General features: G+C 59.0%; 1 protein-coding gene across 1 annotated transcript; it reads left to right on the top strand.

Moving 5' to 3' along the window:
- Positions 1-450: 450 nt before the first annotated feature.
- Positions 451-18,157, top strand: CUNH1orf167 (chromosome unknown C1orf167 homolog). Its single transcript, XM_045858757.1, is given in 15 exon segments — positions 451-519; positions 930-1,120; positions 2,136-3,119; positions 3,962-4,079; positions 4,748-4,878; positions 4,964-5,072; positions 6,510-6,615; positions 7,086-7,275; positions 10,247-10,380; positions 10,383-10,421; positions 11,524-11,645; positions 13,108-13,520; positions 16,865-16,929; positions 17,021-17,091; positions 18,008-18,157. Coding segments are annotated over 15 exon segments (2,892 nt in total).
- The last annotated feature ends 47 nt before the right edge of the window (positions 18,158-18,204 follow it).

Raw genomic sequence — 18,204 nt, forward strand, 5'->3', positions numbered from 1 at the left:
GATTATGACCCTGGGCGCTTAAGTGCAGGAGCAGAGAGAGACATCAGTGGGCAAGAACAGACCAAGGAGCCCTGGCTGGCATAGCTCAGTGGATTGAGCGTGGGCTGCGAACCAAAGTGTCGCAGGTTCAATTCCCAGTCAGGGCATATGCCTGGGTTGCAGGCCACGGCCCCCAGCAAACCCACATTGATGTTTCTCTCTCTCTCTCTTTCTCCTTCCCTTCCCTCTCTTAAAAAAAAAAGAAAAGAAAAGAACAGACCAAGGGGGTGGTGTGGTGGCGAGAGGGAGGGTCCCTGGAGGGGAAGACTGTAGGATCGGGCACTCAGGGAATGGACTGGAAAAATCAGGGGCGGGCTCTGAAACGGAGATCGCGGAGGGGTGCAGTTATTTAGGATGACAAAGTCTGGGAGGGTCTCGGGAGCTGGTGGCCGAGGTTGGGGGAAGGGCAGGATGGTAGGAGAGGAGAAGGCCGAGGACCCCACAGGCCAGGAGCTGGAGGGATCGTTGGTGTGGATCGCGGTGAAATCGCCCAGAACGGAGACAGGCATGTGTCGAAGAAAGTGCCAGTAAGCCAGGAGCTGAAATCTTCAGGGAGCCAGGGGGCCTGACCAGCGCTTCCTTCATCGAGCACCTGGAGCTTGGAACCCAGTGTCTTCGAGAGGGAGGAGGGAGAATGTTCAGAAACTGGAGACAGGAAACAAAGAGAGCCTTGCTCCCTCTAGGGGCTGGGCAGGGATACTGCAAGACAAGAGGAAATGACCATGATGGAAAGAGGGTCTTCGGGGGTGTACAGGGCCAGGAGACTCCAAGGGGGCCTGACCGGGACAGCTGGGGCTGGGCTAACTAGGGGTGCTGGTGAGGGGTGGGGTGTGGGCCAGGGCTGGGGTGTGGCCTGGTGGGAGCCAGGACACTCTGTCCTCGCCCCTCAGATCTCGTGTGATCCAACAGGCCGCTGGCTGTGGGGTGACCAAGGACACTACTGCCCCCCTGGCTTTGCCCTGGAGCCCAGGAAGCTGAGACCTGATGCCAGTCACAAGGAGAATGTGCCCCCCAGGCCTGCGACCCCCCTGAGGCCAGGCAAGAGGCGTAGTGGGTCTGGGTTGGAGGTGGCAGGAGCCGGGTCCCAGACAGGCCAACCCAGGGCCTTGCCAATTCCAGAGATTAGCTGTACTGGGCCAAAGGCTTCTCAGCCTGGGGCCCAGGGGGAGGTCAGGAAGTCAGGGAGGGAGGTCAGGAAGAAGGTCCGGCTGGGGCCCCGGGGGAGGAGAGGCTCCCACAGGCCGGGCTGTGCCAGGGATGGTGGGCTGGAGAACCTCCAAGCTCAGGTGCCTGGAGCTTCAAGAAGGCCGCAGGGTGGGTGCAGCCACAGGCAGACGCAGCCCAGAGCAAATTCAGATTGTGCTTCACATGCCGGTTTCTTAGTGTTCTAGCTGTGTGCCTGTGGGCAAGTTGCTTGACCTCTCTGAGCTTTAGTTCCTACTTACAAACTTGTATGGCCCACACTATATTTGCCAGGCCTTCCCAGGCATGGTGCCAGCTCCCAGGAGGCCCAGTCTCCGGTGGGATGGCCTTAGGGGTGGGGGGCAGTCGGAGGGAGGGCTCCAAGGCCCACCCCTGGGTCCCCAGAGCAGCTCGCCTGGAGCCGTGTGACAGGCTGGGTCTTGCTTTCATCCCCAGCTGCTGCCTGCTCCCCGTCACCTCTTTGCTCAAGCTGGAAATCAGCTTAATTTCCCTCCCCCTCTTCTAAGCCTCCGCCTCCACAGCAGATCCGAGTCTGTCTCCTCTCTACCCTCCCTGCCACCCCTGACCCCAGCCCCGTCACCTCTCGCCTGGGACCCTCCGCAGCCTCCTCGGCTCTGACCCTGCCGTGCCCCTGCTCCAAGCGGCCAGGCGCAGTCAGACCGTGTCACCACTCTCGCTCAAGGTCCCCAGGCTCTCACTGCCTGCTGACCTGCAGAGCCAGGCAGACCTCCAAGTCCCAGCTCCCTGCTGCTTGGGGCCCTGTCCCTCCCCGGTTCTGGGGCCTGACAGGCCCCCACTGTCCCACTTGAGCACTGGACACCGAGTTTGCCCACCCTCAGGGCATGACTGTCTCTACTCTTTTTAGAGCCACAGAGACTCCTGGTGACACAGAGCCGGGGCCGGTGGGCGCCCAGGGGCCAGGCTGAGAGGGGAGGGCCTGCCACCGCACCCTCCCTGGGTGCGGTGCTTCGCCGGGAGCCCTGCCGAGTCCAGAGCAACCTGGCCAGTCCCAGCCCCCGCCTGGGCCTTGCCCTAAAGGCCACGACTGGTCCTAACCGGCTCATCAACTCACGCTTCCAGCAGCAGAGCAACTTGCAGCCCCTGCGCAGCCTCCCCCAGAGGGGAGTACGAGCCTCGGCCATCCAGCAGAGTAACCTGGGCCTCGGGGAGGCCAGCCTGGCCAAGTGTGAAATTCGCAGCAGCCCCCACCTTTGGTCGGAGCCTCCAGAAAGCTTCTGGCCTCATGTGATGCCCCTGAGAAGTCCCCTACCCCAAGGGCCACAGGCTCGCCCATCCTCCACCCGGAAGCAGTCCCGGCTGCTGCCCACAGACACCCCACGCCTGGACTTCAGCCCCACCGTGCGCTATGCCTCTGTTGATGGGCACACACAGCCGGGCCCCAGCTCCTGGGGTGGCCTGGGGAGCTGGGCCTCCGGGCTCATGGGGGAACCCCTCACCCTGGAGGACCTGGCTGTCCCTGCCAAGAGCCAGGCTCGGGCCCCATCCCAGGCTGCCATGTCCCAGCTGCTGGCCTTCCTGCAATGCCTGGAGCACAAGGTGGCCCACCTCAGGTGCCGGGGGACCCAGGAACCCCCAGTCCCTTCACAGCAAGAGCCCTGCACCAGTGATGGCCAGGGCCTCCCTGCTGGCCCCCAGCCCTGCCAGCCTGTTCTTGCTTCCTGGGAGAAGAGGAAGAAGCACCCCCGCGGTCTCAGGGGAGCTGTGAATTTCCCAGGGACCCCCGGGGCCCAGCGTGGTCCCTCAGACTCTCAGGCAGGCAGCAAGCCCGAATCGCCCCCACCAGAGACCCCTGCGGAGGTGCTCTCTAGGGATTTCCTCGGCTCCGAGCAGGGCGCCCTTCCTGCCTGTGCCCTGAGGCAAGGAGAGAGGCCGCGTACAGCAGGGAGCAGGAGGGGAGCAGACTCTGCTCTTCCACCTTCTCCAGAGCAGCCAGGGGTGTCCTCCCTGGGCAGGAAGGAGGGGCGGAGGCCCCCAGGGAGCAGGTCAGCGGGGAGACTTCCTGTCTGCCAGCCCCAGCCCTGGCCGGAGGTGCCCTGCAGGTAGAGGACAGAGGAGTCTGGGAGCGGGACTGTGGGGGGCTCCAGGCGGCTGCAGCCCACCCTGGGCATTCCCACCGCCCTGTCACACCCGGTTCCCTCAGAAAGGGAGGCCTCCGGCGGGCAGGCCCAGCAGGCGTGTCCTGTCCTGCTTGCTGCTCGGCCTGAGAGCTACCTTATCCTTTTGTTTTCCAAGAACAAAGCCCGAAACACGGTGAGCCTGGAGTGGGAGACAGCTGGAGTGGGAGACAGCCCGGTGAGTTCCTGGCTGCGGGCCGGGACAGCTCCTCTCCCATTTGCCTGGGCGGAGGGACTCTAGGGCCTGACGGAGATGCGTCCCTGAGGGCAGATCCACACAGGCCCTAAGGGGGAGGAGCTTCCTCCAAGCCGTCCCTGCTGGGAACCACAGGGGGCTGCGGGAGACAGGGGACAGGCACGTGGGGCCCGCTGTTTCTGCGAATTGTCACTGTGGGAAGGGCCACAGGGGGGCGCTGCTGCCCTGCCCCCAGATGCTGCCCTGGGCTGAGGGGCAGGCCCACCTGCCAACCAGCCCTGGAGCACCCCCAGCCCGCAGCTGCTGTCTAGTCCAGATGTTTCAGAGCCTGGCGGCACTCGGTTTGGAACTGGTGGGCTGTGGCGGCCACAGTGGTCCTGGGCCAAAGGCAGCTGCTGAGCAGGGGCCTGCAGGTGCTGTGCTGGGCACGGTGGCTCCGGGTGGCCCAGCTGGAGGCGGTCTGGAGTCAACACACAAGGGCCGGGCTGGCCTGGAGCTTCCAGAAGGTCGGGGGCCTCCCGGCTGGGTCATGGGGAGGTGGTGAAATGCCCGAGTGTCTAGGGAGGAGCTCCTTCTGGGCACAGGTTAGCCCTTCTGAGTGATCTGAAGTAGGGTGGACAGTTGTCAGCCCAGACACCTGAACCAGCTCTGCCTCAGTTCAAATCCTGCCTCCACTACTTTCTTTCACACTCTTTGGCTGTGTGGCTGTGGGCGAGTTACTTAACCTCTCTGTGCCTTAGTCTTGTAGCTCTAAGATGGAATAGTAATAGCACATCACACTTCTTGGGGTTGTCGAGAGGCTAAATAAGTAAAGGGACTCCAAACTCCGCCTGGCCCACAGCTAGCACTACCATATCAGCGGTTGCTATTTTTCACTAGTGGTTTGGGGCCAGGCCCGGGAGGGAATTTCTGTGTTCCTCCCACCTTGGGAAAGGGGTGCTGTGGAAGGTCCCAGCTCTGGGTTCGGCCTCCCAAGGAAAGCCCTGCCTCCTGGGCTCCCTCTCTCCGTTCACTCGTGCATCTCCAGAGTGGCAGGGCATCCTGGTGGCTAAGCCCACAGGCCGTGGAGTCTGATGGATGTGTTTGGCCCCGTGCCTGCCCTCCTTGGGGCTCCCTCTCAGGGCACATCTGAGGCCACAGGTCACGTCCCTTTTCCCCTTCTCTCACGGTCCAGGGGAGAAGGCTGACTCGGCAGCAGAGACAAGGGTTTGAGCAGCCCTACCTCCAGGCCGGGCCAGCACCCCCACCCTCTGGGGGGAGCCCCTCGGGAAGGAAGCCAGGGGTGGGCCCTGCCCAGAGAAGCAGGTAGCTGGGGACACCTCGGGTCGCCCAGTGTGGCTTGGGCAGTGCTGGCAGCCTTCCCCCCTGGTCCCCCATTCCCCCTCCCCAGCAAGAGAACGGGCATGCACACAGCAGCTGCCGGCAAAGATTTGTACAAACGGATGTCCATCACAGCGTCGTGTGTCCTTGCAAAAACTGCGAAAGAGCCTGCGTGCCCCGTGGGTGAGGAAACCGCGGCTTCACCGTGTGGCGGCTGCTTGGCAACTGTTCGGCGTAGTGTTTATGAAGACAAGGATGCCCTCCCTCTCCTTCCCTTTATCTTCCATTGCCATACCTTTAATTTTTATTTCTAACCATGACAGTCCTGTACGCTTGATTTGAAAAAACATCCAGTATCACTGGAAATGTTATCCCCTCCCCACGTATCCTCCTTCCTGGAAGTCTTTTCATGGGCATGTGTGTAGAATTTTTTTCCTAAGATTTTATTTATTTATTTTCAGAGAGGGGAAGGGAGGGAGAAAGAGAGAAACATCAGTGTGTGGTTGCCTCCCACGTGGCCCCCACTGGGGGACCTGGCCTGCAACCCAGGCATGTGCCCTGACTGGGAATCGAACCTGCAACGCTTTGGTTCTCAGGCCGCGCTCAATCCACTGAGCTATCCCAGCCAGGGCCCATTTGTGTAGAATTTGATGGCAAGGAACAATGGTGAAGGATAAATAAGTAGTATCTAAGATGTTTTCTCTATGCACCTAAAACAGTGCTTAAAAAAAAAAGACCAGAAGGAAAAAATACTAAAATGTTCCACACTGAATGTTAAGTGAAGGACTTAACATTACTGAGTTGTCCACTGGGAAATGGTTAAAATGATACATTTATGTTATGTGTATCTTGCCACTCTTAAACATATGATTAAGAAAATATTTCATCCGCGGGTGGGTGGGCTGGATTGGGAGTAAAAGGGAGAAAACTGTACTTGAACAATGATTAAAATAAAAATTAAAAAAAAAAAAGAAAATATTTCATCCTGCCCTGGCTGGCATAGCTCAGTGGATTGAGTGCAGGCTGCGAACCAAAGTGTCGCAGGTTCGATTCCCAGTCAGGGTACATGCCTGGGTTGCAGGCTACGGCCCCCAGCAACCGCACATTGATGTTTCTTTCTCTCTCTCTCTCTCTTTCTCCCTCCCTTCCCTCTCTAAAAAATAAATAAATAAAATCTTAAAAAGAAAAGAAAACATTTCATCCCTCAGCCCCCCAAAACCTACAATGCAAATAGTGCTTATCTCTGGAACAGCAGGGTTAAAATCGGCTATTTTCTTCATTTCCTCAGTTTTCCACTACTGTGATGTATTGTTCTTATTTTGTTTTCAAAACTGTGTTTAAAATAATGATTTAAACAATATCTATTTTACTACATGTTCATTGTAAAAAAAATGCAAATAGTGTTGAAGAGAATGAAGCCAAAGCAGAACCCCCTCCCCAAATCCCTCGTGTAATGGGGGGGGGCGAGGGAGCTGCCTGGAACAGACCTGGGGGGGCCGGCACCCCTTTGCTCCCGCAGGCCGGCAGCATCGCCCCGGGCTGGGTTGGGCAGGTCGCATCGTGTGCCCTTCCTTGGCCCTGGGCACCAGTTTCTCCCTGCGTGACTTTCCTTTCAGTCCGGGGAGTCTGAAGGAGAAGGCCGGAGCCCGGCCAGTGCCATCGCCTTCTGGGCAGAGACCAGATGGAGGAGACAGATCCTGCAGGCCCTGCAGCAACTGGCTGGTGAGAGGCGGGGCCTGGGGAAGCTGGTGGCGGGGGGGCGCGGGACGCAGAGCTGGGCAGGGCCCAGCTGATGGGGGTCCTGAGTGAACAAGTGTTTACTGAGCATCTGCTCTGGCAACTTCCCAGACACGATCTCATTTGAGCCTCTCGGCAACCTTGGCAAGACATTGTGCCCCTTTCATTGCTGGGGAGGGGCTGGGGCACAGAAAATTGAGTGCCCAGTTTGAGGACACACAGTACGAGGTTTATGTGCCGTTGACGCTGGCACCGGCCCAGCAGAAGCTTGAGTGTTAGACCTGGAGCGGCCCTGAGACCTCATTCACTCGCAGCAGACTGCAGTCCAGAGCAGAGGAGCTGACAGCCGAATGGCCGAAAGCCACACAGCTGGGTGCCCTGGGTGCCCCGGGTGTCCCTGGCCCTCCTGGCCCGGATCCTTCCCTCCACTCACTCTCTAGCCTCTCCCTTTACAGCCTTCCTCCTGTGGGGCCGTGGGAAGGAATGGGCCAGGCAGGAGCAGAAGGGGGCCCAGAGAGAGACCTCCGGGGCCGTGCGGAGCACTCTGAGCACGGGAAGGGCCCCCCAGGCCTGGAGCTCTCCCGCTGCAGATACAGCCTGGGTGGCCCCACTGGACCTCCAGCACCAGAGAGCCTGGCTCCGCAGGTAGGCGGAGGTGGGAGGGGGCGGGGCGGGGTCCCCTTCCCCAAGGCGGAGGCAGAGGCAGAGGGTGGCGGGATGCAGCTGGGAGGCGCCCTTTGAGTTCTGGACGCCTAGTCTTCAGAGACAAAGATGAAAGCGAAAGGCGAAGGCAGCTGCCGAGCACCGAGAGCCTAAGGCCACCCAGGAGCTGGGTTAATGCTACGTAAAGCACACTGCCACTCGCCGCCTGCCTCACGTGGAGCCCGTGGCCAGGCTGGGGGACACACAGGAAGTCAGAGGGGCGTGTGCAAACAGCACCTGAGTTTAGTGTTGTGAAGGGAAGGAACGCAGATCTGTAAGAGTTTTTTTTCTGTGTTAACTCTTTAATTATGGGACATTTTTATCTCACACGGAAGTAAAGAAGGTAGCACGATACACCTGTGTAAAGCACCCAGCTTCCAGAAAATCACCTCCTGGGAAACCTCGTTTCAAAGGCACCCCAACTGCTTCCCCCTCTGTGTTATTTTGAGGCAAATGCTAACCATCTCTTTTTTTAAAAAAAGATTTATTTATTTATTTTTAGAGAGGGAAGGGAGGGAGAGAGGGAGAGAGACATCGATGTACAAGAAAAACATGGATCAAATGTGGATTGGTTGCCTCTCACACACCCCCAACCAGGGATACAGTCCGCAACCCAGGCATGTGCCCTGGCCAGGAATCGAACTGATGACCTTTTGGTTTGTAGGCCGGCACCCAGTCCTCTGAGCCACACTAGCCAGGGCCTAGCCAGGGCCCAGCCATCTCTTTTCAACAACATAACCACAAGGCCATGCTCACACAAGAAATTAATGAACAGTAATTCCTTAATGCCGGCAACTGTCTGGTCAGCCTTCGAGTTCCCAGTTGCTTTACAAGCCCATACCTTGTTACAGTTTGTTTGAATCAGGTGCTTAACACAGTGCACATGTTGTAATTGGGCGCTTAACACAGTGCACATGTTGTAATTGGTTGATGAGTCACTGAAGTCTTTGTAAGCTGTGGGCTCCCCTGAATTTCTTTTTTCCTTGCGATTTACCTGTTGAAGAAACCACGGTGCTTGACCTGTGGTTTCCCGCTGTCTGCATTTTGCTGATTGCACCCCCGTGGTAGAGTTTTCTATGAGAACTATTTTTTAAAATATATTTTATTGATTACGCTATTACAGTTGTCCTATTTCTCCCCTTCACTCCCCTCCTCCCTGCACCCCCTTTCCCACCCACATTCCCTCCTTTTAGTTCATATCCATGTGTCATAAGTTCTTTGGCTTCTACATTTCCCATACTATTCTTGCCCTCCCCTGTCTATTTTCTACCTACCATCTATGCTGCTTATTCTCTGTACCTTTACCCCCTCTCTCCTCCTCCCACTCCCCTGTTGCTAACCCTCCATGTGATTTCCATTTCTGTGGTTCTGTTCCTGTTCTAGTTGTTTGCTTAGTTTCTTTTCATTTTGTTTTAGGTGTGGTTGTTAATAACTGTGAGTTTGCTGTCTTTTTACTGTTCATATTTTCTATCTTCTTTTTCTTAGATAAGTCCCTTTAACATTTCATATAAGAGCTTGGTGATGATGAACTCCTTTAACTTGACCTTATCTGAGAAGCACTTTATCTGCCCTTCCATTCTACATGAAAGCTTTGCTGGATAGAGCAATCTGGGATGTAGGTCCTTGCCTTTCATGACTTGGAATACTTCTTTCCAGCCCCTTCTTGCCTGCAAGGTCTCTTTTGAGAAATCAGCTGACAGTCTGATGGGAACTCCTTTGTAGGTTACTGTCCCCTTATCTCTTGCTGCTTCTAGTAGTAATGGAAAGAAAACTGGGTCTCAAATCAATGGAGTGGACCAGAAGGAAGAAAAAAACATACAATCAGAAAAGAATTAAGAAATAAGAATTCAAAAAAATGAGGAGAGGCTTAAAAACCTCTAGGACATCTTGAAACATTCCAATATCTGAATTATAGGGGTACCAGAAGGAGAAGAGGAAGAGCAACTAGTGGAAAATTTATTTGAACAAATAATAAAGGAAAACTTCCCCGATCTGGCAAAGGAAATAGACTTCCAGGAAGTCCAGGAAGCTCAGAGAGTCCCAAAGAAGTTGGACCCAAGGAGGAACACACCAAGGCACATCATAATTACATTAGCCAAGATAAAAATGAAGGAGAGAATTCTATGAGAACTTTTAAAAAAATTTTATTTATTTTTAGAGATGGTAAGGGAGGGGGGAAGAGAGAGACAGAAACGTCAATGTGTGGTTGCCTCTCATGTGGCCCCCGCTGGGGACCTGGCCCACGACCCAGGCATGTGCCCTGACTGGGAATTGAACCTGCGATGCTTTGGTTCGCAGCCTGAGCTCAATCCACTGAGCTACACCAGCCAGGTCTCTATGAGAACTTTTAACGGAGGGAGCTGACCTCGACCGGAGCTCAGCAGAGGCGCGAGGATGAAAGGTGGACTAGGGGAGGGAGGCGGATGAGAGGGAACAGCAGGTACAAAAAGGACCGTGAGGGCAAAGTGCGGAGAACTCAAAAAGAAGGGCAGTCGAGCGGCGGCCCTGTCAGCCCGGGGTGGGGGTGCTGGGGGCGGGAAAGGTGTGTGGCGGACCTTGCAGGCCTGGGGAGCAGCTGCTTGTTATCATCCACGCAAGGGGGCTGCCACTGGAGGATGTTAGCAGGGGAGTACAACGGTTTGCTTTGAGATTTGAAAAATTCACCCGGGTTCCCGAGTAGGAACCGAGTGGAGGGGCCCAGAGTAGATGCGGGCGTCCTGGTAGGAGGCAGCTGAGACCATCCTGGCACCCCGAGGTGGTGGCCTCGGGTCCTCACAGCAGCCCCGTTTCACAGATGAGGGAGCTGAGGCCGAGAGGCGAAGTGACGTCCCCCAATAGTGAGTTTGGCGTAGGGCAGGCGGCTGCGGCTGCCGCCTTCATGATGAGCGCCTGCGCGTCCTCTCGGCTCCCCCAGGTGTTTCGGGGCCTGGCGGCGGGTGGTGAAGAGAGGCGCCTAGGACCCAGATCACCTGGCTCACCGCCCCACGGGAGCCCTGAGGATGTGCCTGGAACAGTGGATGAGGGTGACGTGGCTGCGGGCCTCCGGTGGGCGAAGGTGACTCAGCTGTCCCTCTGCGGGCAGAAGGCCGGTGAGCAAACAGCAGTCCCTCCCACCCCAGCAAGCAGCGTCACTTAAGCTCCTTCTGCCGGAAGGGGGCGGGGCATGTTGAATATGGATCGCTGTAATGGGAAGTGATGGGATCGGGACCTTTCTCAGGGGAACAGCCTGGGAGGGTTCAGGAGGGGTCCCCAGAATGGGTCAGCCTTGGCTGGACCTCGTCCCTGTCGTGAGCTCCTGTAAGCAAGACACTTGGTTCATCTTCCACCAGGAAGGGACATGGTCCCTGCTGGCAGAGTGAGTGGGGCCTGCGACGGGGCACCAAGGCAGAAGGAGGGCCATCAGGGAGACCCAGGGGAGTCCTGATCCTCATGCACAAGGTTCAACAATGACAGGACCCCCACAGGGCAGGGCCAGGACCGGCATGGACACTGGTCCCCAGGTTCACGTCCCCACTCCCATTCCTGGCTGTGTGGACTTTACACAAACTACTCATCCTGAGTCTCACAGGGGGATTGTGGGGTCCCGTGAAGCAATCCACCCACGTGCCTGGCACAGAACCCAGCTCCTAGAAGGGTTCTTGTTCATCGGCCGCCTCGTCCTCCTCACCTGGCTTTCAGGAGTCACAGGTCTGAGCACCGCGTCACGGGACCCTCAGGGCCCAGCACAGGAGGTGGGGGGCCGCTAGGGGGCGTTTTAGAGGTGCCCCGTTACACGGAGACCTCATACCAGTGGGCTGGGGAGGGCACTTATTGCTCTGGAAGCTCACGTGCTGTCCACAGGAAACAGCTGCTTCTCCACCCAGTGGTCCCAGGTGCCCAGGAGGGCTGGCCCAGTGCTGCCAGAACTCTAGTTTTTAAAGAAAAGCTGGGAATCTAGATTTTTATGAAATTCTCAAGATTCCTAAACACCACCAGGCAATTTTTTAAAAAACCAACAACTATGAGTCGGGTGGGCCTGGTCACCTGTAGGGCACCTGTATACCAAAGCACCTTGACCCGGACAGTTAGGGTGGCCTCGTCTGTTTCCAGTTGGGTAGAGGGCCAAGGACCAGCTAAGCAGGGGCCCACGGGCACCCAGGGAGGGCCCGGGGGTGAGGCCAGGAAGAGCACCCAGCATCTCTCTGGCCACAGGGCAGCAGTGCCTGCATGAACAGTACCGGAGGTGGGTGTGGGTTCGCGTCCAGGGCCTGTGAAGAGCTGTGTTCTCAGCAGAGACACAGGGGGGCCCGGCCAGAGCAACTCCTACTGCAGAGGTGGGTGGGTGGGTGGGTGAGCTCAGGATGGGGAGGGGAGGCGGAGGGTCATCCCCACCCCTGGGAAGAGCAGGGAGAGAGCCCAGGGGATGGATGGGAGGCTGGGTTGCATCTGCAGCTCTAGTGGAGTCCAGGCTGGAGGCCCGGGACCTGGAAAATGGCAGGGGTTGGAGAGCGTGAAGGGAGACCCCACCTGGAGCTGCAGAGCCTGGCCCTCCCAGCCAGGTCAGCCCCTCGGTTTCAGAGGACACAGTTAAGACATGAACCCCTCAGACCTCCACCCTCATCTGTGTCCCAACACCGCGTGCTGTCTGAGGGGTCGGCTCAGGGGAGCTCTGTCTACAGGGGCCAAAGGAAAAGGATGCAATCTCAAATAGAGACATTCTCGTGAAACATGTACATAGTTCGTTCGTGCACATTTAAAAGCAGCCAGCATAGGCCCTGGCTGGGCAGCTCACTTGATTGGAGCGTTGTCCCAATACACCAAAGTTGCAGGTTCAATCCCCAGTCAGGGCACATACAGGAATCAACCAATGAATGCATAAATAAGTAGAATAACAAATCCATGTTTCTCTTGCTCTCAAACAAGCGAACAAACCAGAGTCCACAGGTGGCGCGTCCTGCTGCTGTTCAGTGACAGATTTGCAGGTGTTCATGCTGTCCCCACAGCCACGCTCCACTGCCCGCAGAGCGGCTGACCTCTGTGCTTTCACATCTAAAGGGTGTGGACATTTCCCCAGCCCCTCAGGGAGTGGGAGACCCTCTTCCCCTCACTGACCTCCTGCCTGGGAGCAGGCTTGTGAGAGGGGGCAGGGGCGGCTGTCCGCCAGTGGATCTGGGACTTGAACCCTCACCCGCTGGTTCCCTCTCTCCTGTGGGGCTTCAAATGAAAGCCGGTGTTCTCCCCTCTACACGTCGGTCCCTACATTTTTAAGACTCAGGGTTGTCTATCAAACCGTGTGTAATTTATAAGACTTGGTGGGGAGATTACAGGTGTAATTTTGAACAAATGTGACGTTTTTTAAGAGAGAGGGGAAGAGCCTGGCTGGTGTGGCTCAGTGGACTGAGCACCAGCCTGCAAACCAAAGCGTTGCCAGTTTGATTCCCAGCCAGGACACACGCCTGGATTGCTGGCCAGGTGCCCAGTGGGGGACATGGGAGAGGCAACTACATGTTGATGTTTCTCTCCCTTTCTTTCTCCCTCCTTTCCCCTCTCTCTAAAAATAAATAAAAACTTTTTTTTTTAAAGAGAGAGGGGAAGGGAGGGAGAAAGAAAGGGAGAGAAACATGGATGCGAGAGATAAACATTAATGGGCCGCACATGCCCCTAATGGGATCCTGAGCCTATACCCAGGAGTCCCACGGGACTGTGCCCAGCCAGCTGAGCCACACTGCCCAGGGCTGAGTAAACGCTGACTTTGACTGTGGCAGCCACCGGACCCCTCCCCTGCTCGTTTGGCAGCCACTTCCAAGCTGGTGCGGATCTGCAGGGAGCGCTGGGATGCCCCGGGCCCGGTGTCGGGTCTTCCAGGACGGACCGAGGAGAAGGGCGGTGGGGGCCACATTCACCCCATGGTGGGAAGCCAGAGTGGCCGCAGCCTGGACACGGGGGCAGGGCACTGCCTGGACCTCCGCTGCTCGCTGGAGAAGCCACGTGCTGGGTGGCCGGGCAGAGAGGCAGCTGAGGACGACCCGGGCCCAGCAGGCCGTCATAGCATGGCGAGTGGCCCTGGGCCAGTGCCTTGAGGCCCGCCAGCAGACAGCAGAGAGAGCTCGGGCCCAGGCTCGGGTGGCCCTGTGCTGGACACTGTGGGTGCCTGAGTCCCACCTACGTCAGCTCAGCCAGGCCCACCCTGCCCAGAAGCTGAATGCCAGGTGGGTTCCCGTGGCCCGGGGGCAGCCTCTCACTGTGCTTCCAGCTTGGGCCTCGAGCTTGCCTGGGGCAGGGGTAGCGGGTATTTGGTGGCTGGTGCCAGGGCTCAGGACGCTGAGGGTGATAAGGAGAGGTGCTCCTGGTCATTGTCATTAGTACTGGGGTCAGATCCCAGCTCCCCACCCCCCAGCTGTGTGACCCCTCCTGGGCAAGTCTGACTTTAAAGATCGAAGGAAGATAACAGCCTGTTGTGCAGGAGGGCCCAGAGATTAGAGATAATGAATGCAAACGTTCAGCTGGGAGCCGGGGCCAGACGAGGGAGACAGCAGCTGCTCAATAAACCAGTTCCCGGGGGAAAGGAGAGGGAGAGTGTCGCTGGCTGGTGGAGCTGTCCTTTCTCTGAACAGAATGCTTGTGCCTGTTGTGTGAGACTGTGCTGCTCTCCATGCCCATTTCAGCCTGTCTTCTCCAGCAGAGGGCTGGGGTGGGGGGTGGGGAGGAGAAGCAGGGCTGGGGCTTTGCCTGCAGGCCTTATACCGAAGGGCACTGGTGAGGGCTGGGAAGGGCTCCCTGCAGCTGCCAAAGCGCCCCAGAGCCCTCAGGGCCTTGGGTGTGGGCTCCTCCCTCTCCCCCAGGGTCCTAGAGGCCTCGGCTCAGTCAGCCTCCCAGGGTCGTGTGCAGTGGGTCGCCATCACTCAGTCCCAGCAGGTTGGGCACAGGCACCCACTGGGCCCAGTGGGGGACAGCGCTGCTCAGTGTGTGGCCAGAACCGGGAGGCCCAGGAGACCAACACAGCCCATCCCAGGCCCAGGGCTCAGGCACTGGCCCAGACTGGCCAGCAGAGGACGCCGCAGCCCCAGGGAAGCAGGTGAGGTGGGGCCCAGGTGCAGCAGGAGGCCCCAAAATGAGGGCAGGGCCCGTGGCCTCAGAATCAGCCTGTTGCGGCCCGCAGCGGCCAGCATGGCTGGAAGCTTCTGCAGGGGGCCCCGCAGCCTCGTGGACAGCACCCCTGCCTCGTTCTCAGCCCCCGGGCTCTGGAAGACGGCCGACTCCGGTCCATCGGCAGACAGTTACTGGGCGCCTACCGCATGCCAACCCGGCTCAGCTCTGCTGCACAGACAGACGGCACCGAGTCTCATGACACGTCGTGCTGCGGTCTAGCAGCGGGACAGGAACACCAGGACAGCACCACTTTTTTACACTGGAAAAATGAAGCATGCTCGTCACAGAAAAATCAGAAAACATAAATGAAAAATTTTCTCTGATGACATTCTCTACCCGAAGCGAACTGCCAGCCGCTGCAGACCAGACGCAGTTAGTTCTGACACTAGCAAATGGCGGCAGAAGCGTGACGGCCCCGCGGGAGGGAAGAGGCCACAGCGGGAGCCAGTGCACGGCAGTCCGGGGACACGTCACCGCGGTGCCTACAGCCCCTGGGCCTGGCCGGGCCACATCGTGTTCCTGAAAATGAACTGGCATCATCAAGGGTCCTGCTTCAGAATGCCAGGAAGTAACTAATGGACTCCAGAGCATTGAAGAAAAAAAAGATTTTTTAAAAAGATTTTATTTATTTATTTTTAGAGAGGGAAAAGAGGGAGAAAGAGAGAGAGAGAGAAACATCAACGTGCGGTTGCTGGGAGTCATGGCCTGCAACCCAGGAATGTACCCTGGCTGGGAATCGAACCTGGGACACTTTGGTTCCCAGCCCGAGCTCAATCCACTGAGCTATGCCAGCCAGGGCTAAAAAGATTTTTTTTTTAACGGAACGGACAGGGAGCAGCTTTGGTCGTTTGCAGAACCCACGTAGTCAGTGCGTCAGTGCGTCAGTGCGGGGCTGCGGCAACAGCAGACTCTGGGGCCTCGGGGCATCTCATTTCCAGATCTGTGTCGCAAGACGGTTCTGCTTTCAGAGCATGTTTACAAACACTTTCATGCGATTCCTGTCGGCAAAGGTGGGCGGGGCTCCCACTTAGGATGGGGAAACTGGGGCTTGTAGAAACTGGGTCAGTGCTGGGAATGGGAACTAGGGTGCTGAGAGTTCCAGGCCTCCCCACCTCCCTCCCACGAGATCCCAGCGCGCAGGCCGCCCTCGCCCCACGTCTGGTACCGTGCCCCGAGTCCCCGGGAGAGTCCAGCACCTGTGTGCACGGTAGCGGGGGGCGGGGGGCGTGGGCCTTGGAGTCGGACCACTCCTGACAGGTGGGGCCTCAGGGAAGTGGCTGAGCTTTTGTGAAGCTTCCGTGGGAGAGCCATGACCGCCTCTCGGGCCGTACCTGGCACAGGTGCGTTCTCACCGAAGGGCAGCTATCACTGGGCCACCCCGATGCTGGAGTCTCCAGCCACCTGGGAGGATGCGGGGAGAGACGGTGGTGCGAGCCGATGGTCACACTCCCCGTGGGCACCTTCTCCATCTCTGGGAGCCTCAGGGCTCACGGGCGGAGGCGCAGTCCCACGAGCTATCCCACGTCGGCCCACCCAAGTAGGAGACCCCGCTCCCGGGGTGGGGGGTGGGGGCAGGGGCAGGGCAGGCAAGGAATCCCGCCCGGTCGCCTGGGCCCCAGGAGGGCCACGCCCGTTGGGTTGAGGTTTTCCTCTCGGGCTGTTTCCTCAGCCCCACAGCCGCAGGCCACAGGGCGCGGAGCCCAGGCTGGCCGGCCCCACAGGCCCCCATAGCGTCACAGCCTCGGCGGACAGAGGGAGAGCAGAGACACACCCTGGGCTCAGAGCAGTCCCCTGGGGAAGTGGGACTTCTGAACCGCAGGGTCACGGGCCGCAAGGGCCTGGGCGTGAGCCCTGGCTTCTCGGCACATTCCTCCTGTGTACCTACTGCATATTTTCCCCACCCGCTCCCTCTTCTGGGGGATCTCAGCTGCTTTCAGAAAACAGCACATTCTGCCCGCCCCACCTGTCAGTTCTTGGGGGGCAGCAGCGAGGGCCTGGGGGCCGGGTGGATGTGGTAGAAGAGGGGGCACAACGCTTACCCCAGCCCCTTTTCTCACCCTGCCGCGTGCACGCCACTTCCAGGAGCGGACTCCAGGGGAGTCTGCCCTCCTGAACGAGTGTGTTAGCATTGCCAAACTCAATCCCCCCTTCCAGGCGACAGTGCCGTCCAGCTCTGGACACAGTGGCCTGGGCTGACCCACTGGGCCCAGGGCCAGCCCCCTGCGGGACCAGGAGGGGACTGGAGCTCTGAGGCCAGCACCCTCCCTCACAGGCGAAGGCCAGAGGGTTAGAGGCGGCTGGGGTGAGCAGCTGCGTGGAGAGCGTGGGGTGGGGGGCCCCGGCCGAGGGGCTTGTCTGAGTGCGGACAGCACTGGGCCTCTCCGGCCCGGGCTCATCCCTGCAGGATCCTGGAGGAGTGGGCCCAAGGCCAGAGCTCGGCCCGTTTGGAAGGGGTCATGGTGCCCGACTGTCAGGACACACACAGGGCCTCTCCCCCTGGGCCCCCGGGAGGAGATGCCTGCGACACTGGCACCGGGAGGCACTGCTCCGCCGGTTGCAGGGCTCCCAGCAGGCCAGGCGCCTGGCAGCAACATGGCAGCGTGGGGGGCAGAGGAGCTGGTGCGGTCACAGGTGAGAGGGGCGGCCCCAGCCTCACTCCGGTTTCCCATCCCATTGCATCCTCAGTCCAAACCCCTGGAGTGCGGTCTTTTCAAAGTAAGGTCTTTGGACCTACTCAGTCTGAAACCCGGGGCCAGGCCAGGAATCTGCCCTGTTCACACACTGCAGACGACACCCCCGGTCGCATTCCCTTCTTCGCTGTGCCACAGCGGGGCTGGGGGCTGCAGGGAGCATGGGTGCCCGAGGCAGCGGCGGGCCCAGCTTGGGGCCTTCTCCCCCGCTGTCCCCACAGCTCAGGCCGTGGCACCTGGGAGGGGCCTGGCGAACGTGGCGGCGGCGGGTCGTGCAGCTGCAGGTGGCTCGGCGACTCCAGCAGCGAGACAGTGGCTGGGCCCTTTCTCAGACACCAGTGGGGCAGCCCCCACCGCCAGCGGGCCCTTCCCAAACCGGTGCCACACCTGGACATTGCTGAGCTCAGGCCCCCTCCTCTCACCACCCTGGGACCCCTTCTTTTACAAGGGAGCAGGGGTCAGTTTGGCTAGGGAAAGCTGCTTGGATTCTGGAGCCCTTAATACAGCTGGTGGCCACGTGGCCAGCCCTGTCCTGCCCAGCACTCAGACTGGGAACAGGCTCGGCCTGAGGCACAGCTGCCGCACATGCGGCCTGACCGGCTGTGCAGGGTACGGCCCCTGAGTGTCCCTTCCCTGACAGCTCTGGGCACGGCTGCCAGATCACCGGCTGGTCAGTGGGTCTAGTCTGAGCCGATGCATTTGAGCTGGGGCAGGGCTGGCTGCCTACCCGCCTGCGGTGGAAGGAGGGACCTTACTCCCTCAAGGCACAGGAGCTGGACACAGGCGTGAGCCTGGCACACACCACCCAGGCCTGGGAGGGAGCTGAGTAACCCTTCCTCCCCGCTCCCTGATCCCAGGCCTTTGAGAAGTGGCACCGGAACCAGGCCACCAGGGGCCTGCGGAGAAGAGCCACCAGCAAGCAGCCTGAAGCCCCCGAGGGAGGTGGGCGTCGGGAGCCCCGGGAGCGGGCTGGCAGCTGCCCGAGCCCCTGCGTGTGGTGGCCTTGAGGCGGAGGAGGGGCCCAGCGGCAGCTGTGACTTATTTCCCTGGAAAG

This window comes from Phyllostomus hastatus, unplaced genomic scaffold, assembly GCF_019186645.2.
Source record: "Phyllostomus hastatus isolate PE091 unplaced genomic scaffold, TTU_PhHast_1.1 phas_scaffold_182, whole genome shotgun sequence".
In the NCBI taxonomy this organism is placed as follows: Eukaryota; Metazoa; Chordata; class Mammalia; order Chiroptera; family Phyllostomidae; genus Phyllostomus; species Phyllostomus hastatus.